The 25,211-nt window shown below is 53.9% G+C and overlaps 1 protein-coding gene across 1 annotated transcript; it reads left to right on the forward strand.

Annotated features, from left to right (window-relative positions):
• Positions 1 to 4,185: 4,185 nt before the first annotated feature.
• SYNPO (synaptopodin) lies at positions 4,186 to 23,124 on the forward strand. The gene is made up of 3 exons (XM_032158372.2): positions 4,186 to 4,469; positions 11,606 to 13,965; positions 20,353 to 23,124. Exons 2-3 carry the CDS (start codon positions 11,938 to 11,940, stop codon positions 21,013 to 21,015), a joined length of 2,691 nt encoding a protein of 896 aa, XP_032014263.1. The 5' UTR covers positions 4,186 to 4,469; positions 11,606 to 11,937; the 3' UTR covers positions 21,016 to 23,124.
• Positions 23,125 to 25,211: the final 2,087 nt, after the last annotated feature.

The following is a 25,211-nucleotide window of genomic DNA, read 5'->3' on the forward strand; positions in this document are numbered from 1 at the left end:
TCTAGGAACCACCAGTCCAGTCCAATCTCTCCTTTGGACAAATTGGATGCACTGAGGCCCCAAGAGGGTCAGGGATCAGCCCAGCGTCTCACCCAAATTGTGGCAGGACAGACCCTGGAACCAAATCTCCTAACTTCTAGTCTTCTTTTCTTTTGTAGTTTGAGGGAAACATGGAGGGCAGGACTGCCTGATTCAGCCTCTCCCCGGCAGGAGACTTCTCCTGTGGGAGTGGGGCCAAACCCGCCTGGTAATTGGTGAATGGGAGCAGAGGAGAGGGCCATGGCAGGGTCAGCAGCCTCCAGCACCCCAGAGCCATGGTGTCCTCCTCTGAGGGGGCCTGGGGTTCAAAACTGGTTCTGCCTAGAAGTGACATGGGGATCCCCTCTGCAGAGAGGATGCGGGGGTGGGGGGTGTTGGGAAGGGGGATGGGGTCGGACTGTGTCTGATAATGTGCAGAAGAGTGAGACCAGACCCAGAGAGGGGTGGTGAAGACAGGGAGAGAGACAGATAAGGCCCCAGCCTGGTCGAGTTATGCAGAGGTGGGTGTGTGCAAAAGCCTACAGTTAACCACCCCCCAATGTGTGCACAGTGCTTTATACTTTAGAAATCATTGCTGCATCTCATTTACTCAGCAGCTACTCTGCAAAGCAGATATTATTGTCCCTGTTTTACTGATGATGAAGTTGAGACTCAGAGAGGTGAAGTGATTTACTGAAGGTAGCCCAGCAATTTGAATAGGATGCCTTGCTGAGCCATAGATGGGGGAAGAACTGGCTGCACCTCTGATTGGATTTGGTAAAGGAGGGCTGTCTCTGGGAGGAGCGGGCAGGCTGAATGGATTCAGGAGTGAGGGGCCGGCTGGAAACCCACAATCCACTCACTGGCCAAATAACCTTGACAAATCACAAAACCTTTCTTTTTGAGGCTCAGTTTCCTCATCTGTAAAATGGGAATAATGGTACTCCCTAACTCACAGCTTGTGAGGATAAAATAAAACATGATGAAAAATGGTAACACTGAAACCGAACGCCTCGCACATTAGAAGTGCTCAGTAAGCAGCAACTTGAGTAATGAACATGAGTGCACCCGGCCCCTGAGGAGTTTGCACATGGTGACCACCTGCCACGACTGAGAGATTCCCAGTGCCTTCTTTGGCAGCTGTGAGCAAGCCTGAGACCCCATCTGGGGTACCCGCAGGGGTTGGGGGCAGGTTTGTCTGTCCCAGAGCCCCAGGCTGGTGATGACGGCTCCTGGGGATAAACCTCATCTCTCTGTTGTTTACCCCATGTGCGGTGACTTTGTCATTATCATTCCTCCTGCGTTTTTCTTTATTTATTTTTCTGTGAGGAAGGAATGTGGGGAATTTACCACAGGGCGCTGGCCTTCGCTTTCAGCTGGGCTGCATGGCATCCTTTCCTATAAGAAGGAAGCTGCTGAGACAGATGGCAGGAGAGGTGGAGGCGGAGGGTCCCAGCTGGCTCTGTGGCCCACGGAGTCGGGGGCAGTTATGTAACCCACCCAGAGGCCCAGGTTCTGGTCTCCGGGCATGAGCCTGATAATGTACATAGCTCCTGTGGAACTGTGCCTGGCCCTCCCCATTCACCCCTGGCCTCTGGGCAAGCCCAATCAGTGTGTTCCTCTATCAAAGTTTCCTTTGTATTCAGCTGGTCTTGATTTGGGGTATGGGGATAGGTAGGGGAGTGGGATGGGGGTTATCTTGAACCTCCTAGTCTCTGCTGAGCTATCATCATTGCTTAGAATGCCTCCTTATCTCCATCTTTCAAGAGCTAGGACATATGTCACCTCCTCCAGGGAGCCTTCCTGGATTGCTTCATCCTAATTCATCTTTCTCTTAGGTTCTATGTTCTCCCCTCACTTCATGAAACATTCTTCCTCTTAGGTCTAACACAGTGATTTGAGATTTCATCTCCTTCTTCTCTCACAAACGTGTTACTTTCTCCTTCCTTCTCCTGCCACTCCCAGGAACCACCCTCTAGATCTTTGATCTAGAATCTAGATGAATCTTGGATTTAGACAAATCTAAAATTTGTCTCTAGGGATGAATGGTGAAGCAAAATGTGAAGGGGGAGGCTTTGGATTGTGGAAGTGCTCGTCCTTTAGTAGTTTATTTAGTCAACACAGTGATGGTTTCAACCCCTCCTGGGTGATGGCTTCTGCTGAGTCTGGGGACATTTACAGAGGCCGGAGACCAGTCCTGGCCCTAGGCTGGCACAGGGCTAAGGGGAGGGACCACATCTTTGTGGTGGGCCCAGAGTGTGTCAGGCCCTGGGAAGAGTGGAGGGGACCCACAGATGACCTAGGCCCCGCCCTGACCCTGGCAGAGGCACAGTTTAGGGGAAACCACCTCTTTCCCTGCGCTGGCTTGCCACCTTTTTGTCTTTTAGATTATGTGTTTTCTCTGGAAAGGCAGGGTGTGACGGTCCTTTCTGTACTCCCAAGGCTCCCAGGGAGCTGGGGGTGGGGCGAGTGAAACAGCAGGAGGGAGCTTCATGAGCACAGGCCTAGCTCACCAGGGTTGGACTGGAGAGGTGGAAGCCTGGGCTGTGATCCTGTGATCCTCTCTGTGAGCCCTCCCTTTTCAGTTTGCTGTATATCTGGGGCTTAGCCTGCCTCTCTCTGGGTTACCATCTCAAAGTTTCTAAAAATCGACTGATTATAGATTGATTACCCCAGTAGAATGGGCAAGAGAGAGGCTGTGGCTCCTGGCCTTTGGCAGGGCCCTGGTCAGCCAGCAGGGAGCAGGGCTTGTGGTCTGCAAGGATAGAAGATGGGTCAGGCCTGCACTGACTGTGGAGCCCTCATCTTAGCTTCCCCTTACCCCTCCATCTCTGCCCTCCCTGATCCCGACCCACTGCCAGCAGAGAGAAACCAGAAGTTTGGCCAGGCCCAGACTCCTTCCCCTGGGTTTCTGAGTTTTCTCAACCTGCCGTTTCCTCTGAGCCCTGTTCCTGCTCTGGGGCCTCTGGGCCAGGTTGAACAGGGGAGGAGCACTGATCTAGGAGTCTGAATGGATTGATGAGGGCGTCCTACAAGAAGTGGCCGTTGGGCTGGGCCTGGGTGGGTGAGTAAGGAAGGTGAATTTGCTTTGTGGGGAGCTCTTCAGAAGGAAGGCGTCCAGGCTTGAGATCAGTCAGACCGCAGGGGCCCCTTGCTAAGCTGTGAGACCTGGGGTGAGTTAGCTGCTTCTGTGTGCCTCATCTTCCTCATCTACGAAATGGGGATAAGGGAACCTCCTCTATGAGTTGCTGTGAGTATTAAATGATTAAATGAGAAAAGGCACGTTAAACCCTTGGCTTGGCAGCATCTGGTGCTCCCAAAATGTTGGCTCTTGTCATTCTCATAGATTTCATGTTTATTCTGCAAGTGCCAGTGGAAGATGTGGTGGGGACAAGGGAGGAATACAGAAGTGAAGCAGTAGAGGCCCCTGCCCTCGAGGCCATTGCAGTCTCTGCGGGAAAATAGGACCCAGCCCCTGATTGCTACAAAGCAAAACACTGGGAGGGGGCAGCGTGGCCCACGTGACTGGCCCTGCACTGGGCATTAGGCCAAACTGGGCTTGAATTTCAGTTCTTCCTCTGGCTGGCTGTGTGACCTTGAGCAAGTCGCTGCACCCCTCTGAGCCAGCGTCTTCTCTAATATGGAGATGAGGATAGTGCTGGCCTCATGGGTTGCTGTGGAAGTAAGTGAAGTAAGGCCCTGTCCTGCTACCTGGCATGTGGTGAGCACACTCTGAAAGATTACTTTTACTAGAATAAATAATACACAAGGTGATGGTTATTAAGTGATGCCGATAGAACATTGATGAATCAGGGAGAAGGCTTTTTGGAGGGGGTGGTGGCATTCTAGGTAGGCCGGAAATCTGAAGGATTAGGGCATGTAGAAAGGATGTGAGACAGAGGAGGGCTCCCGGTAGAGGGGGTCTGTGCAAACGCTGCTTTGCAGGCAGGAATTCATTGGGCAGCTGTGGGAACTGCAAGCCACTGAACTCCCTCCACTGTTGCTGAGGGCACAGAGAGAAGGTGAGTGAGCTCTTGGGCAGGCCCCGATGGCAGGGGTTTGAATGCCAGGATGAGGACTCTCCTCTTGATCCTCCATGTCCTGGGGAGGCAGCAGAGGGTTTTGAGCAGGAGAGAGGCATGAGTGGAGCCCGGAGGGAGGAAGATGAATCTGGCAGCGTGGGGCGGGTAGATTGGCGGGGGAGAGACTGGGGGTGGAGAGGCCATTTAAAAGGCTGTTGCAAAATCGGTTTTCCTGATAAAGAGCTGGGCTGAGTCATCTGTGGAGGAGAAAAGTCATATCCAGCTCCTTCATGTTGCTGCCGATGTGGGATTTTCCTGGCTTCGTCAGCCAGGCAATTGGCTGCCTTTGCCGGAGGCTTTGAGAACCGAGGCCTGAAGGCCGGCAGGAGCATCCAGGGGGAAGCTTGGCTTCAGGGAGGACCCAGCAGAGTAAGTAAGATGAGCACCCGGAGGTGCCTTTGTGGCTTGGGGTATATGACTTAGGGCATGTGGCATCCCCCCTCTGATCTTAGTCTCTCCTCTGGGCATCAAGGGAGAGGTATGTGGTGATTTCTGCCAGCCTGTGAGTGGTGAGGCGGGGGCTGGGCCTGGGGCTCCCCACCCCATTTCTGTGTCTTTTCCCATGCCCGGCAGTCCTTCCCACCAAAGCCTAGATTATTCTCCTCCCAAGAGGAGGTCTGGCAGTCTGCCGACCCCAGTCAGGTTGCGCTCGCCATGACTCTGGGGATGGAGAATTCCCCAGGGCATGGAGCCTGTGTCATTTCCTCCTTTCAGTGGGAGGAATAGGGAAGGGGCTGGCAAGGTAGCCAGGCCATTACTCAGGCCTCTCCATTTTCCTGCCCCCAGCTGAGCCAGAGGTTGTGCAGTGGCCAGTCATTGGTTCCTTCCTGACCTCACCAGGGGGGGCAGTTTACCCAGCCTGTTTACCCTTCCTGTTGCCAAGACCCCTGGACTACCACAATGGGCTGCCTTGAGCCAATCTCTATTCCTACCCCTGGCTCCCTGTCCCACCCCGCCCCACCCGACCCTGGCTGGACACTCCCATTGACGGCATCGTGTGAAGAAGCATTTCCTTGAATTCTCCCTGTCCTGACCTTCTGCTCTGGCCTCCCTTCCCCGGCCCCACCTCCCTCCTGTGGATCCTTCGTCCACACGGGCCCCAGTGGTGGGCAGAACAGGCAGCTGTCCACAGTGGGTGGTAGGGGTGGGGGAAAGGTTTGTCCCTTTCTACGCCAAACCAGAACTGGGCCTGACTCCCAGCATTGTGATCTTTCCACTCTACTCATCTTTCATGCCCTAGCAGTCCTTTCTACCTTAGTAAGAATGAGTTTATCAACTCTTCTCCTGAGAGGAAGAAGTGGGAGAAAGAAGGAGTTGTTCTAGGCAGCTGGGTTTGCAGGGGAGAAGACATTGCCAAGGGGCATTGATCATGAGATGAGGAAGCAGAGGGCTTTGCAGACCATCATCCAAGAGCACTGGAGCCTCTCTTGTTTTTCCGCTTTCCAGAGTCTTAGTCTGGAAGGAGAATAGTTAGGAGATCAGACTCAGAGCCAGACTTTTCTGAGTTTGAATTCCAGGTCCGCCACTCATAAGTTGTGTGACCCTGGGCAGGTCTCTCTGAGCCCCAGTTTCATCTGCAGAATGAGAAGAATCACAGGACTAATGTCTTGGAGCTGTTGTAAGAACTGAACAAGGTGGTGAGCATAAAGTGCACAGCACTGCGCCTGGGCTGCAGCCGGGGCTCAGTAGTGACAGCAGTCATTGCAAACCCCCTTCTAATGGCTGTGCTGGGGCTTCTCGCCTACTCCCCCACTTCAGGATTTACCCTGTTGGACCCAAGTCTCCTGACCCCAGGCAGCTTTTCATTGTGCCCGCCCTCTACCCCTTCCTCTCTTGAAGGCCTATCTTCAGGGCTCCTGATCCAATGTCCAGAGTGGGTCTTTAAAGGGCTAGCACCCCAACCTGGCCCTGCAGAAGTTTAGGTCGGGTGGCGGTGGGGACATCCTGACTTGCACAAGTGCAGGCCACAGCCAGGCTGATTGAGGGTTCAATGAGTTACCTGTCCCCTGTAGCCTTTGGCTACCTCCCCACCCCCACCTTTGACACCAAGAGCATGATCTTGAGCAGCTGCTGCCTGGGATATTGCCAGAGAGGGCAGCTCCCTAGTCTGAGGAATTTTAGATGGAGTTGCCCCCTGGTGCCCTGCTACAAGGGACTCTGGGGTGTCCCCCCGCCTCCCCAGCTTTGTTGTGAAGGGTGGCGAAAATCATCTGGATGGCTGGCTGGATCTGGTCCAAACCTCCTGCTGAATTCCTTTTCCATGGAGTCACTGTGGGCTGCAGTGCGGGCTGCAGGAGCTTGCCTTGGAGGGCAGGGCTGTGTTACCTCCTGGCCTTTTCTGCCATTCCTCTTGTTCCAGAACAGTAGCTTGGGAGCAGTTCTAAGCTCAGAGAGGTGGTGGTGATGGGATCTTAGCAGCAGCGCAGGCTGTGAATGGAGCCTCACTGAGAGTCAGCTGACCTGGTCTTGGGCTCACATCCTCCTCTCTGACCCCTTCCCTGGCTGGGCCTCCCAGGCCAGCTTATTTCTAAAGGCCCTTCAGACTCTGACATTTGAGGATTTTCTAAACCCATGGCCTTCTAGAGCCAGTAAAGAGAAAAGCAGAAAAATGCAGGGGCATTGAGAGGTCTGGAGTAATCAAACACTGAAGTGCTTTCTATGAGCCTCACACAGTGGGAACCAGCCAGCCAGGAGCCTGGTGCTCTCTGCAGTAACGTAGAGCCAGGTGTGAACACAGCTCTACTCCTTCTGGCTGTGTGATCTTGGGCAGCTCACTTTACTTCTCTGAGCCGTAGATTTCTCATCAATAAAGTGTGCATAATAATAGTTTGTGATTTGTAGGGTTGTTTTGGAAATTAAGTAATATGAGTAAAGTATGTGTATAGGTATACAGTAAGTGACCAATCAATATTGGCTACTATTGCTGCAACTGTGTCATAAGAAACACTGGCAAGACTGGAGATGTTTATCCTGACCCTGTCCCAAGGGGATCTGATGTATCTGCAAATCTGCAGGGCTGTCAGCCTGGAATGAATGAGAAAACTTTTTTTTTTTTTTTTTTTTGAGACGGAATGTCGCTCTGTTGCCCAGGCTGCAGTGCAGTGGCGTGATCTCGGCTCACCGCAACCTCTGCCTACCTAGTTCAAGCGATTCTTTTGCCTCAGCCTCCCAAGTAGCTGGGATTACAGGCACCCGCCACCACGCTTGGCTAATTTTTATATTTTTAGTAGAGATGGGGCTTCACCATATTGGCCAGGCTGGTCTCGAACTCCTGATCTCGTGATCTGCCTGCCTTGGCCCCCAAGAATGCTAGGATTACAGTCGTGAGCCACCGCACCCGGCTGAGAAGACTTTTTTTCTGTGCAGCCTGGGGAGGCAGAACCACATCAAGAAAGTGGATGAAGGCTGGACGTGGTGGCTCACACCTGTAATCCCAGCACTTTGGGAGGCTGAGGTGGGTGGATCACTTGAGCTCAGGAATTCAAGATCAGCCTGGGCAATGTAGTGAAATCCTGTCTCTACAAAAAATACAAAAATTAGCCAGGCATAGGGGTATATGCCTGTAGTCCCAGTTACTCAGGAGGCCGAGGTGGGAGGATTGCTTGAGCCTGGAAGGTTGAGGCTACAGTGAACCATGATGGTGCCACTGCCCTCCAGCGACAGAGCAAGACCCTGTCTCAGAAAAAAAAAAAAAAAAAAAAAAGTGGATGGAAGTGAATGTAAGGAGGAACTTTCTAGCTGAGGAATGTTAATTAGTGGAAGACACCTCCTGGGGGATTGAGCTCGTCACCTGAGTATGTAAACAGAGACTTGCACACTCAAGGGTGTGGCTTTGAAGATGCAAGAATTGTGTGGGGATTGGACTTGGTGACAGCCACCTCTGAGATTCCGAGATTCCGTGTTTTGGGGCAGTAAGCTTTGCCTCCCTGTAGCTCTGGAATCTCCTGCTATTTGACCTTCAGTCAATCTCCTGTGCTAGAAGAGTATCTGACCTTTTCCAGGGAGTGAAATGGGATGACCAATTGCCAGCTTATGCCAGGATAGCATGAGCCCTCTGTCTGTCCACCTGGGCTTCATGGCTGTCAGGCCTTGGCATTTTCATGATCTCACTGTGGCCTCCCAACACTCATGTCAAGTTAAGGAGACTGTGGCTCTGAGAGGTATAGTAACTTGCCAAGGTCACATGGCTAGCAAATGGCAGAGCTTGGATTCAGGCCAGGAGGCCTGGTTTCTAAGCAGAGCAGGGGAGACAGACACTGCATGAGCTGAGCAACCTCTCAGAGCCCTCCTGTGTGGCTGGCACCCGGTCCTTTAGGCTCCTCCCAGGGGAGCAGCCTGGCTAATAGGTGGCTGATAGACATCTTTAATAGATAGGGTGATCCAGGCAGGAGAGGAGTCCTACTGAGGGAGGGGAGTAGTATCATGGGTGGGTGGGATAGGCTGTGTGCTTTCACTGTTTCTAATAGGTTAGGGGAAAACCAGGTTCGATGGAGGAGGGAAGAAGGAGGTTGGGGCCAGAAAGCCTGTGGCTGCTTGGCCTGGCCCCAGTGGAGCTGCTGTGACGCTGCTGGTCACAGCTTCTCTGCTCCGTGTGGGCCTCCCTGTGGGTCCCATGTGGGGTCAGCCGGCTCTACCCTGGGCTATTCTCTGGATCTCTGTTTCCCACCTATAAAACAGGGTGGCGATGAAATACCTCCTCTATAAGAATTCTTCCAGCTCTGAGAGTCCATGAATTCAGAGCCTCGCTGGCAAGATGCCTGGAAAGACTGTCCCTGGAGACAGACTCAGCATGCCATGGCCAGTGCTAATGAGGGCAAGGGAGGGGAGGGCAGGGTCAGATTCCTCAAGAACTAATTAGCTTCCCACAGTAGGGAGGAGAGGGGCGATGGAGGGAGGAATTTTCTTAGCCACTGATGTTGCTTCTGACCCTGGTCACAGGCTGATCCATCCACCTGTCTGTCAATGCATTTGTTCATGCAGCATTTGTTCATTTATTATTCAACAATTATAAATTGAGCATCAACTGTGTGCCAGCTGGGCACTGGGGATAGAAAGAGAAATGGTGGCCTATAGTGATCTTATAGATTAATAGGGGACTGAACTCAGCCTGATCTCAGCACCTCAAGTCCCAGACTGAACCCCGACCCATGATGACCTTGTTCCTGCCCCTTATGTCCCAAAGAGGCCTTTTGGGATGAGTAGACAGCTTGAGCATGGACTGGAGACTCCAGAAAGAACAGTTCTGACTCCAGCTTTGTCACCCTTGGCTTTGCAACCTTGGGGCAGTTCCTTATATATCTCTGAACCTCCGTTTCTTCTTCTGTAAAACACAGGCAAGCAATGCTTGTCTCATTGTGGTCTCGTGCAGATAAAAGAATGCAATGTTCTAGAGTAGTCATTGGTGAAACTAGCTCAATTTGTTACTTTCCTAGTGTTAAAAGATGTAAATTTTAAAATCATGATTATTTAAGTAAAAGTGGGAAGAAATCCTGGGAGGATATAGAAGAAACTGATTGTGATACACAGTAATCAGGGATGGGGTGACACTTTTTACTGTATACCTTTTTATGTTTTAATTTTTAGGGCCAGGTATGGTGGCTCATGCCTATAATCTCAGCATTTTAGGAAGCCAAGGCCAGAGTATCACCTGGGCCCAGGAGTTTGAGACCAGCCTGGGCAACATAGCAAGACTCCTTCTCTACAAAAAATACAAAAAAAAAAAAAAAATTGGCTAAGCATGGTGGCGCACACCGATAGTCCAGATATTTGGGAGGCTGAGGTGGGAGGATGACGTGAGCCCAGGAGGTTGAGGCTGCAGTGAGCTATGATGGTGCCACTGCATGCCAGCCTGGGCAACAGAGCAAGACCCTGTCTCAGAAGAGCAAAAATAAAATAAAAATGAATGAATAAATAAATTTTTAGACTATGTGAATGTATTACCTACTCTAAAAAGGGGAAATATTAGTGGCATCTCTTTATAAAATCAAAGCACATGCCTGTAATCCCAGCACTTTGAGAGACTGAGGTGGGCGGATCACTTGAGCCCACCTGAGTTTGAGACCAGCCTAAGCAACATGGTGAAACCCTGTCTCTACAAAAAAAATACAAAAATTAGCCGAGTATGGTGGCACACATCTGTAGTCCCAGCTACTTGGGGAGCTGAGGCAGGAGAATCACTTGATCCCAGGACGTCGAGGCTGCAATGAGCTGAGATCTCATCACTGCACTCCAGCCTGGGTGACAGAATGAGACACTGTCTCAAAAAAATAAATAAATACAAATGTAAAAAATTAAAGCAGACAGTGGTTTATTAAAATATTTTTGTTTAAAAAAATTAGAGCACATTCCTATACTATAATTCTGAAAGTATAAAGGGCCCTAAGGAAGGCACACAGAAAATATTCTGGAGGTTCATTTGTGCATTCAGCAATATCTACTGAGTACCCCTGTATGACAGGTGCTGTTCTAGGGGCTGCTGTTAGAGTGATAAACAAGTCAGGTGGCCAGGCACTGTGGCTCACGCCTGTAATCCCAGCACTTTGGGAGGCCGAGGTGGGTGGATCACCTGAGGTCAGGAGTTCGAGACCAGCCTGGCCTACATGGTGAAACCCTGTCTCTACTAAAAATACAAAAATTAGCCGGGCATGGTGGCACATGCCTGTAGTCCCAGCTACTCGGGAGGCTGAGGCAGGAGAATCACTTGAACGTGGGAGGCAGCGGTTGCAGTGAGCCGAGATTGCGCCACTGCACTCTAGCCTGGGTGACAGGAGCGACACTCCTTCGCAAAACAACAACAACAAAACAAAACAAAACAAAACAAAAAAGTCAGGCAAGGTCATTGCCCCTTGGAGCTATGCTGTAGGTGAGGAGACAGATAGTAGACAGGGAAACATAAAGATCATTTCAACTTGGTGAATGCTATGGAGAAAACAAAACAGATGGGATAGGAGAAGGAAAGGTGCCTCCAGAGAGGGGATATTCCAGCTGAGACTTGAGTGGCAAGATAGGAACCAGCATGGATGGCTACCTGGGAAAAGATTATTCTAAGCAGAGGGAGCAGCAAGTCCAAAGGCCCTGGGGCAGGAACATACTTGGCATTTCCAAGGAAGAGAAAGCAAGCCAGTGTGGCAGAGCCTAATGAGAGAGGAGAAGGCAGTGGGGAGGAACCGGGGACATGGTGGGACTTCTAGGGTGATGTGTTCATACTCAGTTTCGTAAAGTGCCATATCAGCAACTGTCAGGGGGAATCCAAATCAGGGACCAGTTAATCCTGAGAGGATAATCAGGGTGGCGTAGACGTGGTGGCATTTGAGTTGGGCCATGAAAGGTAGGTCAGGGCTGATTACGAAGTGAGCTAATTCTAAGAAACAGTGAGTGACGATTAAATTCCAGAAGAGATCCTGTGTAGGAAGGGCCGAGGCGACCATCTCTGTCCGCCTGTCTGTCTGTGCACCCTGTGTCACTGCATTCCTGTTTGCTAACTGGGCTTCTGTCCCTCCCTGCAGCGTTGGGCCGGAGCACTAGCCTCACGGAGAAGGATCTGAAAGAGGCCAAGGCGCGGAGCCAGCAGATTGCAGCCCAGCTGACCACCCCTCCCAGCTCCAATTCCCGAGGTGTCCAGCTCTTCAACAGGCGCCGGCAGAGGGTGAACGAGTTCACCTTGGAGAGCCACGGCCAGAGGGGACAGAAGCCCAGCCAAGAGTCCCTCAGAGTGCTCCCTGCAAGCCCCCCAGGCCATGCGCCGGGGCTCAGCCTGAGTTCCACCTCGCTGCCGGAGCCAGGCCCTCCACGGCAGCCCAATCCCCAGAGCCCCGACAGAGGGGTCCCTGGCCACAGCATGGAGGGGTACTCAGAGGAGGCTAGCTTGCTGCGGCACCTGGAGAAGGTGGCCAGTGAGGAGGAAGAGGTACCGCTGGTGGTTTATCTAAAGGAGAATGCAGCGCTGCTGACGGCCAATGGGCTGCACCTGTCCCAAAACCGAGAGGCCCAGCAGTCCTCACCGGCCCCACCTCCAGCTGAGGTCCACAGCCCAGCTGCAGATGTCAACCAAAACCTTGCCTCGCCCAGTGCCACGCTCACCACACCAGCTTCTAACAGCAGCCACAATCCGCCAGCCACCGATGTCAATCAGAACCCACCGGCAACTGTCGTCCCACAGAGCCTGCCACTTTCTAGCATCCAACAGAATTCCTCGGAGGCCCAACTCCCATCCAATGGCACAGGGCCTGCTTCCAAACCCAGCACCCTGTGTGCTGACGGGCAACCCCAGGCACCGGCTGAGGAGGTGAGATGCAGCACACTCCTGATTGACAAGGTATCAACTCCAGCTACCACCACCAGCACCTTCTCCAGAGAAGCTACGCTCATCCCCAGCTCCAGGCCCCCAGCCTCAGATTTCATGTCCAGCTCCCTGCTCATTGACATCCAGCCCGACACCCTAGTGGTGTCAGCAGATCAAGAGATGTCTGGGCCAGCAGCTGCCACCACGCCCACCAAGGTCTACAGTGAGGTCCACTTCACATTGGCCAAGCCCCCATCAGTGGTCAACAGGACGGCCAGGCCTTTTGGGATCCAGGCGCCAGGAGGCACCAGCCAGATGGAGAGGAGCCCCATGCTAGAGAGACGACATTTTGGGGAGAAGGCCCCGGCTCCCCAGCCCCCAGGTTTGCCAGACAGGAGCCCCCGGCCACAGAGACACATAATGTCCCGCAGCCCCATGGTGGAAAGGAGGATGATGGGGCATCGAAGCCCGGCCTCAGAGAGACGCCCCTTGGGGAACTTCACTGCACCCCCCACCTACACTGAGACCTTGTCCACAGCCCCTCTGGCTTCCTGGGTGAGGTCTCCTCCCTCATATTCTGCCCTGTATCCCAGCTCCGACCCCAAGTCTTCTCATCTGAAGGGCCAGGCAGTTCCTGCCAGCAAGACAGGCATTCTGGAGGAGTCGATGGCCCGCCGGGGCAGCCGCAAATCCATGTTTACCTTTGTGGAGAAGCCCAAGGTGACCCCGAATCCAGACCTGCTGGATCTGGTACAGACAGCGGATGAGAAGCGGCGGCAGAGGGACCAGGGGGAGGTAGGCGTGGAGGAGGAGCCCTTCGCACTGGGGGCCGAGGCCTCCAACTTCCAGCAGGAGCCAGCACATCGCGACAGGGCCAGCCCCGCGGCGGCGGAGGAGGCGGTCCCAGAGTGGGCCTCCTGCCTCAAGTCACCCCGCATCCAGGCCAAGCCGAAGCCCAAACCCAACCAGAACCTCTCCGAGGCCTCTGGGAAGGGGGCTGAGCTGTACGCCCGCCGCCAGTCACGGATGGAGAAATATGTCATCGAGTCTTCAAGCCACACGCCAGAGCTGGCCCGCTGCCCATCACCTACCATGTCCCTGCCTTCCTCCTGGAAATACCCCACTAACGCCCCCGGGGCCTTCCGAGTGGCATCCCGAAGCCCAGCCCGGACCCCACCTGCCTCCCTCTACCATGGCTACCTGCCTGAGAATGGGGTCCTGCGCCCAGAGCCCACCAAGCAGCCACCGTACCAGCTGCGGCCCTCGCTCTTTGTCCTCTCACCTATCAAGGAGCCTGCCAAGGTCTCGCCAAGAGCTGCCTCGCCCGCCAAGCCCAGCTCCTTGGACCTGGTGCCCAACCTGCCCAAGGGGGCTCTCCCTCCATCTCCTGCCCTGCCTCGGCCCTCCCGCTCCTCACCGGGCCTCTACACCTCCCCCGGCCAGGACAGCCTGCAGCCCACTGCCGTGAGCCCTCCTTACGGCGGTGACATCTCCCCCGTGTCTCCCTCCAGGGCGTGGTCTCCCCGAGCCAAGCAGGCCCCCAGGCCCTCCTTCTCTACCCGGAACGCCGGGATCGAGGCTCAGGTGTGGAAGCCTTCCTTCTGCTTCAAGTAATGAACCCCATGGGGGTCCCACTGCCGGTCAAGGTCCCCTCCTTGAGGGCCAGATGGAGAGCAGACGTGGCAGGAAATGTCACAGAGCTGAGTGAGGAGAATGGGGAGTCCATGGTTCAAGGTCAGATGCGGCCACCAGCTGGCTTTGTGACCTTGGGCGAGTCGCCTCCCCTCTCTGAGCTGAAGCTGCCCCTCCCCTACTACAACAGGGGTCGGACTCCATGTCTGAGTGGGGAGGAGGGTCATGGAGAGAGAACTGTCTGGCAGCCCTGATGCGGTAGAGGGGCATCCTCCGGCCTTTGTGAGCTGTAGGGATGCACAGTCTGATGCCAGCGTCTTGCTGGGGGAGTGGCCTAGAAGGGGATCCTAACAGGAACTTCTGGAGCAGACAGAGCCTGCCAGTGCCTGTGGAGTCAGCCAGCCAAGGCTCTGCCTCCTCAGCTGCCCCAGAGGGGCCTCCCTCCTGAGGCTCAAGCTCCTGACATCTTTCTTCCTGTTGCTGGATTCTCACCTCCATGGGCCTGTCTCTTCTGCCTCTGTCTTCTGGACACCGTTTCCTCTACGCTGCTTCAGAGAGCTTTGCCTCGCCTCCGCCTGCGCTCCCCTCCAGGGTCCTTCTGCTGGCTGTGGACTCAGCCCACCACTGCTGTCTGACGCTTTTCTTCCTGCCCCCTCTGAGGCCTGGCTCTGTTTTAGGGAGACCACTGGGCCCAGGCCTCAGCCCCAATTCCACCTGGCTTGCTGTCACTGCTCTAGGGGTGGGGGACGTCCCAGGGGATCCCCAAGAGAAGGAGAGCCCTGTAGGAGGCTGTGCAGATGTGGGTGTGCCACAGGGAGGATGGCCCCTAGCCATATATCCATTGGCTGTTTTGGCTTCAGATTCAACCAAGATCTGTCTGACTACAAGAAGCCACCTCAGTGTAGTGGAACGGGGCCCAGGGGGAGGCAGGAGAGGAGGGTTCCAGTCCCATGTCACCTTCTCATTTGCTTTGTGACTTTGGCCCACTCACATTCTCTTTGGGCCTCAGTTTTATCATTTATACAAGGAGGGCTTTTCTAGCTGTAACAATCTGTGAGGACTGAGAGGATAGGCTGGTGCTTTGAAGAAAGACCTTGTAAGTGACAAGACAGTCCCCTGGGAAGAAAGAGAAAGGAAATGGGCTATTGCTAAAGGACAGGTGGCGTTAGATGGCTGTGAGGGTGACCTGGTGAGGGAAGGGTTGGAATGAGCTGCTGCAGGAGGCCAAGGGATGCCTGGGCTAGGCTGGGCTGGCTCAGGCTCAGGATTGCCTGGGGACAGTAGGAGCATGGCAGGAGCTGGGACAGGTGCATAGCAGTGCGGTGGGAAGGGACAGAGGAGATCTTAGAGTTTTGAGGAAAATCTGGGACTTGAGACCTGGATTCTAACAGACCAACTGCATGTGTGTCTGTAGGTCTCAGTTTCCGCATTCATACAGTGAGGGTGTTAAGTCAGGTAGCTGGAGACTCCCCATCGCCTCTGACACTTTTAGAGATGATATGATACAGCCCCCAACCAAACCAGGCCTTGTAGGGGGTGAGAGAATACAGACACAAGTGGCAGGATTCAGATGGAAGCTTCACAAGGCTGGGGGCCAAAGACCACCCACTTCTCTTTCCCAGCCCTAGTTCTGGGTTCCCTAGTGGGGCAAGGGGTGGTGGAGGCAGTGCCCATGCTGGGCTGAGCCTGCAGTTTTTGTGAGCTCTGGGCTTGTCTCCATGGGAACAGGGGTGCCTTCTTAGTGAGCTCATTTCACACAGATCGAGGGGGTATGCGTGGGGAAGTTGTGAGTGAGCTCGGCTCCTTCAGGCCTGGCCTCTCTCAGAACAGAGTGAAGCCCCTGGCCTGGACCCCTGCTCCCTTCAACCCTTGAGGACCACCAATGGAAGAGCCCACCCTTCATTCTGCAGCTCCTGCGGCCAGGCTGAGCTCTGCCCCCAACTTTGTTTTCTCTCATGTTCTCAATACACTCTGCCTCAAATCCGTCTTGCTTCTTTCTTTCTTCCGTGCTGCTAGGGTTCAGGGTTCCCTTCCTCCTCCCTGATTCTAGCCTGGGAAGTGGAGTGGACCTGCTTAATTACTGTGTGTGAAAGTGTGGCTGTGTCCTGCGTGCTGCCTGCATCTGCCGTGTGTCTGGTTCTGCACTGGTACAGACGTGTGCTGGCTTGGAAATGAGGGCTTCCTCTCTACAGCACTCAGGGAGCCAGAATCCTGTGCAAATTGCAACCTTTTGTTCTTTCCTTCCCACAGAGTTTGGCCAAAAATACTGTAGAGGACTTTTGGGGAAAATGCACTACCTCTTCTGGTTGAGGTTTGTTTGGGCTCTTTACAAGTGGAATAGAAATTCCTCTAGCCAGCATTCGCTCTCCAGTTCCCTAGGTCCCCTCCCTGCTCCCCATTATCTAAATTTGGCCATTTCCCACATTTGCCATTGTTTTCACTGTCTGGATGCTAAAAGCATGGAGTTTCTGCCCCTGGTGGGGAGGAAAGAACTGCCATCAAGGGTCAGGGGAACTGGGTTCTAGCCCCAGGTCCACATCTGATTCGTGTGTGACCTCAGACAACCTCTTCCAATCTCTGGGCCTCAGTTTCCCCTTCTATGCAGTGAAAGGATTACAGAAGGAGTTCAGAGACCATTTGGTCTCTGACAGTCCAGGTTTGACTGTGTTCTACTTATGCATTCACCCCACACACGTGCCCTGCTTTGGGTCTGGGGTTGCGTTGAGTGGATGCTACTTTTTGAATTTTCACCCACAGCATTCCCAAGGAGCTCTGGTGTGCATGGTGCATTGAGCTCTCTGTCAGAAAGTGAACAGTTCTGATTTCCTGCAGCCTTTTTGTATTGTGCACACCCCCCACTCCAAACATACACACAGAGTCAGTGCCCAGGCATGGCTGTTAGGGTGAGGTCATGCTTACCACTGCCCTCAAACATTCAACCCCGTTTGAGCCCTTCTGTTTTTCAGTCTTGGCTGAATTGTTATTCCTTCCACTTGTTGACCCCAGCTTTCCCCTTGTGGCCACCAAAGGCAGAAACGATGCTTTAGAGATTTTTAGGTAGTTATCATAGCTCTCCTGTGCAGCCTACTCTCCTGGCTGAAGACCCCAGGTTCCTCCGCCTTGGGTGGTTGTTGACTGGCTTGGGTGGTGAACTCTAGGCCCCACCTCCCTGCTCAGGGTGGCACTGTAGTCAGGTGTTGGGTCATGCCAGAGCCCACCCTGATTTGGCATTAGGCCCTAGCCCTCCTCTTCTAGCCCTGGAGCTGGGACCTTCCTCCCAGCTCCTCTCCCTGAACTGTGGGGTCTGCCTTCCGTGGCCAGCCTGGCTGGGATGTTCCACTGTCACAGAGAAGCTCCCAGTGTCTCTGGCTCATGTATACACAATTCTGACCCTGGGAAGAAAAGAGTGGGATCCCAGGCCGAGCCTTAACTTTCAGCTTGATGACTGGGAGCTTGGATGTCCCTAGGGAGTCTCTAAGGGTCACTCCAGCATTAGCATCCCATGAGAAATGTCCTGCTCAGGCTGTTGTATAACATTCCTCTTTAGGTTAAAGGGATCCAGTTTGGAGTCTGGGCTCATCTGGCAGCTGCTACATTCTGTTTGGATAAAAGATACAATTGGTGTTTATTTCCTTTGGATTGGGAGGAATTAGAAGACTCTCAGTTGGATGAGAGGATGACTGGCTTGGTTATGGCTGATCACTGATTGGATGAAAGAATAAATCTTTGGATGGTTCTAGATTTTGATTGGGTAGGAAGCATGGAATGGACTGGCTAGCTCTGAACTCTGGCGGATGACTGCTAGTGAATTTGGATTGGATTGAATGGCAAGGTGGACTGGTTATTGCTGGTATCTGATTGGGTGAACAGTTGGAAAGTTCAGGAGATACATGTTAGGCAGGGATTCCCAAGCCCTCCACTTCCAAACCAGTTCAAACCGCTTAAACATGTAGCCTTTGAGCAGCACACGCGCGCGCGCACACACACACACACACACACACACTTCCTGGTGGGGCAGAACACACTAGATTGTTATTTACATCTCTGAGCTTCATTTTCATCATTTGAAAAATGGGTGTGGTAATGCTAATTACCTCACTAGTCTGTTGTGAAAACCGAATGAGATAAAGGATGAGAACGAAGTTTATAGACTGAAAGTCCTTAAGTACATAGGAAACAGGTATGGCTGTGCATCGCCGACCAGTGCGTCATAGCCTCCAAGCTGTTCACCATCTTGGCCTCTCCAAAACCACACTCCCCTCCCCATGCTGTGAAAAAGCTCGGTGAGGGGCGTGTGCTGCCTAGGGAGGAATGACCCGACTTCCTTTTGTATTTCCATCTGTCAGGGGGATCTTCCTCCCTGCTCAGGCATCCAAGGAAAGATGAGGAGGTGACTATGGCAACATGGGAAGGGGTTTGGGGCTGAGAGGGTCTTTCCCTAAGTCCAACTTTAATAATAGTTGGCCGGGAGCGGTGGCTCACGCCTGTAATTCCAGCACTTTGGGAGGCTGAGGTGGGCGGATCACCTGAGGTCAGGAGTTCGAGACCAGCCTGACCAACATGGAGAAACCCCGTCTCTACTAAAAATACAAAATTAGCCAGGTGTAGTGGCACATGCCTGTAATCCCAGCTATTTGGGAGGCTGAGGCAGGAGAATCACTTGAACCCGGGAGGCAGAGGTTGCGGTGAGCTGAGATTGTGCCATTGCACTCTAGCCTGGGCAACAAGGACGAAACTCCATCTTAAAAAGTAGTAATAGGCCGGGCGCGGTGGCTCAAGCCTGTAATCCCAGGGCTTTGGGAGGCTGAGGCGGGTAGATCACGAGGTCAGGAGATCGAGACCACCCTGGCTAACACGGTGAAACCCTGTCTCTACTAAAAATACAAAAAATTAGCCGGGTGTGATGGTGGGCGCCTGTAGTCCCAGCTACTCGGGAGGCTGAGGCAGGAGAATGGCGTGAACCCGGGAGGCGGAGCTTGCAGTGAGCTGAGATCCTGCCACTGCACTCCAGCCTGGGCGACAGTGCGAGACTCCGTCTCAAAAAAAAAAAAAAAAGTAGTAATAATGGTCAATATTTTTACATTTTAATTTTGATAATAGATAATACATTCCTTTGGTTCAGAAATCTAAACTTATATAAAAAGTAATATATCAAAAAGCCTTATTCCCATCTCCCTGCCCCAGCCTACTCTCCTGGCTGAAGAACCGGGTTCCCCTGCCTCAATAGTTGTTGACTGGCTTGGGTCATGAGCTCTAGGCCCCACCTCCCTGTTCAGGGTGACACTGTGGTCAGACGAGAGGACATACAGAGCCCACCCTGACTTGGCATTTGGCCCTGAGACACTAACCTCAGCCTCTATCTAGTTCTTCCCATGTGGCCCTGGGTCCAGGACCTCCCTCCCAGCTCCTCTCCCTAAGTTATGGGGAAACCGAAGCCTCCCTCAGCTAGCCTGACTGAAAGCTTCCCAGGATGTGTCACAGACAGAGCAGCTCCCAGTGCCTCAGGCTGTGTGCCCTGTTCCTGTTCTCACCCCATTTCCTAACAGGTGACCACCTTAGTTTCATGTATATCCTTCTATATCCTTCTAGTATTTTTTTTTTAATTGAGACAGAGTCTCGCTCCGTTGCCCAGGATGGAGTGCAGTGGCACGATCTCGGCTCACTGCAACCTCCGCCTCTCAGGTTCAAGCGATCCTCCTGCCTCAGCCCCCGCAGTAGCTGTAACTACAGGCACGCGCCACCATGCCCGCTAATTTTTGTATTTTTAGTAGAGACAGGGTTTCTCCATGTTGGCCAGGCTGGTCTCGAACTCCTGACCTCAGGTGATCCACCCGCCTCGGCCTCCCAAAGTGCTGGGATTACAGGCGCGGGCCACTGAGCCAGGCCCTTCTGGTATTTCTTTATGATAATCAACATCTATTGAGAACTTTCTTCCAAGGAATGTGCCAATATACGTAATGTTCTTTTCCATCAGTTATCTCATTTAACCCTCACAACAACCCTATAGGGTTATGTGCTGTTATCACACCCCGTTTTACAGAAGCAGAAACTGAAGCCCAGAGGGGTGAAGTAACTTGCCCAAGCTCAGTTAGTAAGTTAAGGCGTCTCTCCCCAAAGCGAGTCTTCTTAACGCGGAGGCAGACACAAGACAGCGGAGACTCTTTAGGCGTTTTGGGCTGAGAGTTTGAGAGCCTGCGTTTTATTGCAGGCACTACCTGACTTGGATCGGTGGCTTCCCTTCTCGGTGTAATGGACAAATCGGACTTCGTCCCTTCCTAAAGCCCGGTGTGGAGGACACCAGCACTAATGCCTGCCCCACCCTCTCTGCTCTCTCCCCAGGACCGCCGGGAGAGCCTGCCCACCTCCCCACCCTGGACGCCGGGCGCGTCCCGGCCCCCCAGCAGCCTAGACGGCTGGGTGAGCCCGGGGCCGTGGGAGCCAGGCCGCGGGAGCAGCATGAGCAGCCCCCCGCCGCTGCCGCCGCCGCCCATGTCTCCCTCGTGGAGCGAGCGCTCAGTGTCCCCGCTGCGACCCGAGACCGAGGCGCGGCCTCCCAGCCGCCAGCTGCAGGCGCTTCTGGCGCGAAACATCATCAATGCGGCCCGGCGCAAGAGCGCCTCCCCGCGGTCAGCGGGCGCCGAGAACCTGCGGCCCTTCTCCCCGCCGAGGGCGCCGCCGCCGCCGCCCCCGCGCATGCGCTCGCCACAGCTCGCCCGCCCCGGCTCGGCTGCTGTGCCGGGGGCCGCCTTCGCGCCCATCCCGCGGAGCCCGTTGCCCGCCGGGCCTTCGTCCTGCACCAGTCCCCGGAGCCCGCTGCCCGCGCCTCCCAGGCCCTTCCTCTACCGCCGCTCGCCCACGGACTCCGACGTGTCCCTCGACTCCGAGGACTCCGGGGCTAAGTCTCCAGGCATCCTCGGCTACAGTATCTGTCCCCGCGGGTGGAATGGCAGCCTTCGGCTCAAGCGTGGCAGCCTCCCCGCCGAGGCCTCCTGCACCACCTAGAGCCCCACCCCCGACCCCACCCCGGGAGGGCAGAGCCAGAAGAAGGCTTATTAGACCTGGGGGACCCAAAGGGTCTGGCCTCTTTGGGCAGCCCCAGAGATGAGGGGTCAGCAGAGGAGAGCTCTGGGGTTGGGGATGAGTTAGGGACGCAAGCTTGAGTTCTAGCCCTTGCTCTCATTCAGCTGTTGTGTGACCCTGGGTAAGACCCTTCCTTGTTTGACCCTCAGCTTTCCCATCTGTTTAATGGTGGCTTTGGCCAAGGCAATCCACAAATGTCAAAATTCCCCATCCCATCAGTAGACACACAGATACACACACACACACACACTGTCTCTCTCTCTCTCTCTCTCACACACACACACACACACACACACACACTAGTTAGTGCCTTGGATGAGGCAGGGCAGTGTGTATATGGACCCCTGGACTTGCTACCTTCAGGGTTCCATACTCCTCCCCCCAACTCCTGGCTCTGCTGTCTGGAGTCTGGCAAGCGGGGTGTGTTCAGAAGATCTTAGGCCTGTGTTCAATGTCCAGGCACTGGCCTGACCATCCGGCTCCCTGGCACCAAGTCCCAGGCAGGAGCAGCTGTTTTCCATCCCTTCCCAGACAAGCTCTATTTTTATCACAATGACCTTTAGAGAGGTCTCCCAGGCCAGCTCAAGGTGTCCCACTATCCCCTCTGGAGAGAAGAGGCAGGAAAATTCTCCCCGGGTCCCTGTCATGCTACTTTCTCCATCCCAGTTCAGACTGTCCAGGACATCTTATCTGCAGCCATAAGAGAATTATAAGGCAGTGATTTCCCTTAGGCCCAGGACTTGGGCCCCCAGCTCATCTGTTCCTTCTGGGCCCATTCATGGCAGGTTCTGGGCTCAAAGCTGAACTGGGGAGAGAAGAGATACAGAGCTACCATGTGACTTTACCTGACTGTCCTCAGTTTGGGGTTGCTTATTGGGAAAGAGAGAGGCAAAGAGTTACTTGTTATGGGAAATATGAAAAGCATGGCCAGGATGCATAGAGGAGATTCTAGCAGGGGACAGGATTGGCTCAGATGACCCCTGAGGGCTCTTCCAATCTTGAAATGCATTCCATGGTATTAGGAAGTGAGGGGTGGGTGGTGGTGGTGGGCTAGTTGGGCTTGAATTTAGGGGCCGATGAGCTTGGGTACATGAGCAGGGTGTTAGGTTAGGGTCTGCCTGTATTACTGGCCCCCTTGGAAATGTCCCCTTCTTCAGTTTCAGACCTCAGTCCCAGTGTCCATATTGTGCCCAGAAAAATAGACATTATCCTGTCCCATCCCTTCCCCAGTGCACTCTGACCTAGCTAGTGCCTGGTGCCCAGTGACCTGGGGGAGCCTGGCTGCAGGCCCTCACTGGTTCCCTAAACCTTGGTGGCTCTGATTCCAGTCCCCAGGAGGGACTCAGGGAGGAATATGGCTGAGTTCTGTAGTTTCCAGAGTTGGCTGGTAGAGCCTTCTAGAGGTTCAGAATATTAGCTTCAGGATCAGCTGAGGGGATGGAATTGGCTGAGGATCAAACGTATGTAGGTGAAAGGATACCAGGATGTTGCTAAAGGTGAGGGACAGTGTGGGTTTGGGACTTACCAGGGTGATGTTAGATCTGGAACCCCCAAGTGAGGCTGGAGGGAGTTAAGGTCAGTACGGAAGATAGGGTTGGGACGGGGTGCTTTGGAATGAAAGAGTGACCTTAGAGGGCTCCTTGGGCCTCAGGAATGTTCCTGCTGGTGTGAAGATGAGAAGGTGCTCTTACTCAGTTAATGATGAGTGACTATATTTGCCAAAGCCCCCACCTGCTGCTGGGTCCCTTGTGGCACAGGAGACTGGGGCTAAGGGCCCCTCCCAGAGACGGGACACCATCAGGCCTCTGGCTGAGGCAGTAGCATAGAGGATCCATTTCTACCTGCATTTCCCAAAGGACTAGCAGGAGGCAGCCTTGAGAAACCGGCAGTTCCCAAGCCAGCCCCTGGCTGTTCTCTCATTGTCACTGCCCTCTCCCCAGCCTCTCCTCTAACCCGCTAGAGCTTGCCTGTGTCCTGCCTCTTGCCTCTTGTAGAATTCAGCTCTGGCCCTCAATAAATGCTTCCTGCGTTCTTCTGCCTCCTGTGTCATTTTCAGCTGTGTCTGATGCCCTTCCCTTCTCCCCAAGCATAGAGCAGTCCATGGGACTCTGGGTGGCTGGGAATATTTGCAACACATGGGATGGGAGCTTGGGAAGAAGCAGCCATGGGGAGAGATGGGAACAACGGATAACTTGAGGCCATAGAAGTACCTGGGCTGCAGTCCTGGTCCTGTCATGGATGAGCGAGGTGACGCTGGGTGAGCCCACTCCTTCTCCAGGCCTCAGCTTCCCCACCCGCATAATGGGGAGAGTTGGTCTAGGTAATGTCTCAGGGTGGTATTGTCCAGGCCCTGACCACAGAGCACTGTCACCAGAGTGGGCAGGGCCAAGCTGGGTCAGGGCTCTGTGCTCTGAGGCTGTTTCCTCATGGCAGGTGGGGGTGCCAGGGCAGGAAAGGAGCCACTGTAAGAGGTCCCATCTGAGCCAGGCAGCCCCAATGAGGCAAGGACTCGGGCCATGAGGCATCCTCTCCTGACAGGAGTGTCCTTTGGCCAGAGAAGGGGATTGCGATTCTGCTCCCAGATGAGGCTGAGCTTGCCCTGGGAACACACCTCACTCTTCCTCTCTAGAAGCTCAGGCCCACCGAGGGCCAGGAAGCTAAGGTCAGGGTGGTAGACAGCAGAATCCAGGCTTCTGATTTGAGAGGTGTCAGAAATACACCCCAGGATAGTCTGCCAGCACACAGACACAGGTGCTCCCCACCTTGCACCCAGCCCATCCTTGCTAGGCCCACCCTTCCCCAGGAGTGGTGTGTGTGCCTTGGACCCAATCTTTATCTTCGGCTGGGGCCTCACCACAGCACAGTGTCCCACTGCCTACTGGTGATCTCATCCCAGTCCCCCGACACCTCAAAGTTCATCCAAAACTGACCTCAGTGTCTGCCCCCACCCCTCCTGCTCCTCCCCTTCCAGTCACCCCAGCATGAAACAGGGGAGTGGGACTCCCTTTCCTCACCTCCCACATCCAGTTCCTCACGAAGACCCAAGGGTTCTTCAAATAACCCTCAACTCCCTCTCCTCTCCATCTCCTTGTCACTGCCCTGATCCAGCCACTCCTGGTGACAGTCAGGTCCTCCTGCCTCCAGTCTGGCCCCCTCCAACCCATTTCCCACATGGCAGCAAAGATATCTTTGGAAAATGCCAATCCGATCACTCCATTTCACCACTTCAATCTTGTCAGCAACCCTTCATAAACACAGTTTCCTTTCGAAAGCCTGCTGGGATCTGGCCGCTGCCCCCACTGTCTGGGCTAATCTCTCAGCACTGCCCCCAGCTCAGGCTCTACTTGCCAACCCCCTACCCATCTTTGTAGGTGACATGTCCACTGCCTGCCATGCCCCTTCTCTGTGCAGTGAACTCCCACTCATCCTTCAAGGCCCAACTCCAGTGTGTCCTCCTCTGGGAAGCCTTCTCACCCCCCACCCCAGGCTGAGCTGGTAACTCCCTCCCCTGGGCTCTCCCAGAGCCTTCCCCAAAGCTTGTTTACCCGTCTGAATCTGACCTGGCTGAGCTCCTTGAAGACAGAGCCCTGCCTTATTTATTTTCAGTCCTTAGAGAGAGGCTCAGGGAATGTGAGAAGGTAGAGGGAGGGAGGGAGGAGGGGAGAAAAGAAGGCAGGCAGGAAGGAGGCAGAAGAAGAAAGGCAGGAGAGAAGAAAGGAAGGAAGAAAAGGATAAGTCAAGCAAAGATATTGAGGAGCAATTCATTCATCCATCCATCTATCTATCCATCCATTCCTTCCTTTGACAAATATCTACTGAATTCCTATCAGGCACCATTCTTGGCACTAAGGATATAATAGTTAACAAGAGGAAGCTACCAGCAGCTGACCCTCAACATTTCCAGGTGACTTTGGTGTGTGCATGTGTGAGCGTGTGTGTACATGTGGGTGCAAGCCCTCTGTCTGCAAAGGCCTGTTGCCAGGGCACCTGTCTTTCCTAGGGTCTGGTGCTTTTAGCCTCTGGCTCCAGCTCCTATTGCAGCCCGAAATAAGGCTGTGACCCATGGCAAGGCAGGAATGATTCTCATCAGCTGAAGCCAGAGCTGGCTGCAGGGGACA

The sequence above is a fragment of the Hylobates moloch genome, unplaced genomic scaffold (assembly GCF_009828535.3).
Source record: "Hylobates moloch isolate HMO894 unplaced genomic scaffold, HMol_V3 SCAFFOLD_6, whole genome shotgun sequence".
Taxonomy (NCBI): Eukaryota; Metazoa; Chordata; class Mammalia; order Primates; family Hylobatidae; genus Hylobates; species Hylobates moloch.

Excerpts from the sequence above, each read along its gene's own strand:
- SYNPO (XM_032158372.2), top strand. The coding sequence starts at position 11,938 with ATGGAGGGGTACTCAGAGGAGGCTAGCTTGCTGCGGCACCTGGAGAAG. Across the intron at positions 13,966-20,352 it reads ACGCCGGGATCGAGGCTCAG|GACCGCCGGGAGAGCCTGCC; the intron begins GTGTGGAAGCCT and ends CTCTCTCCCCAG.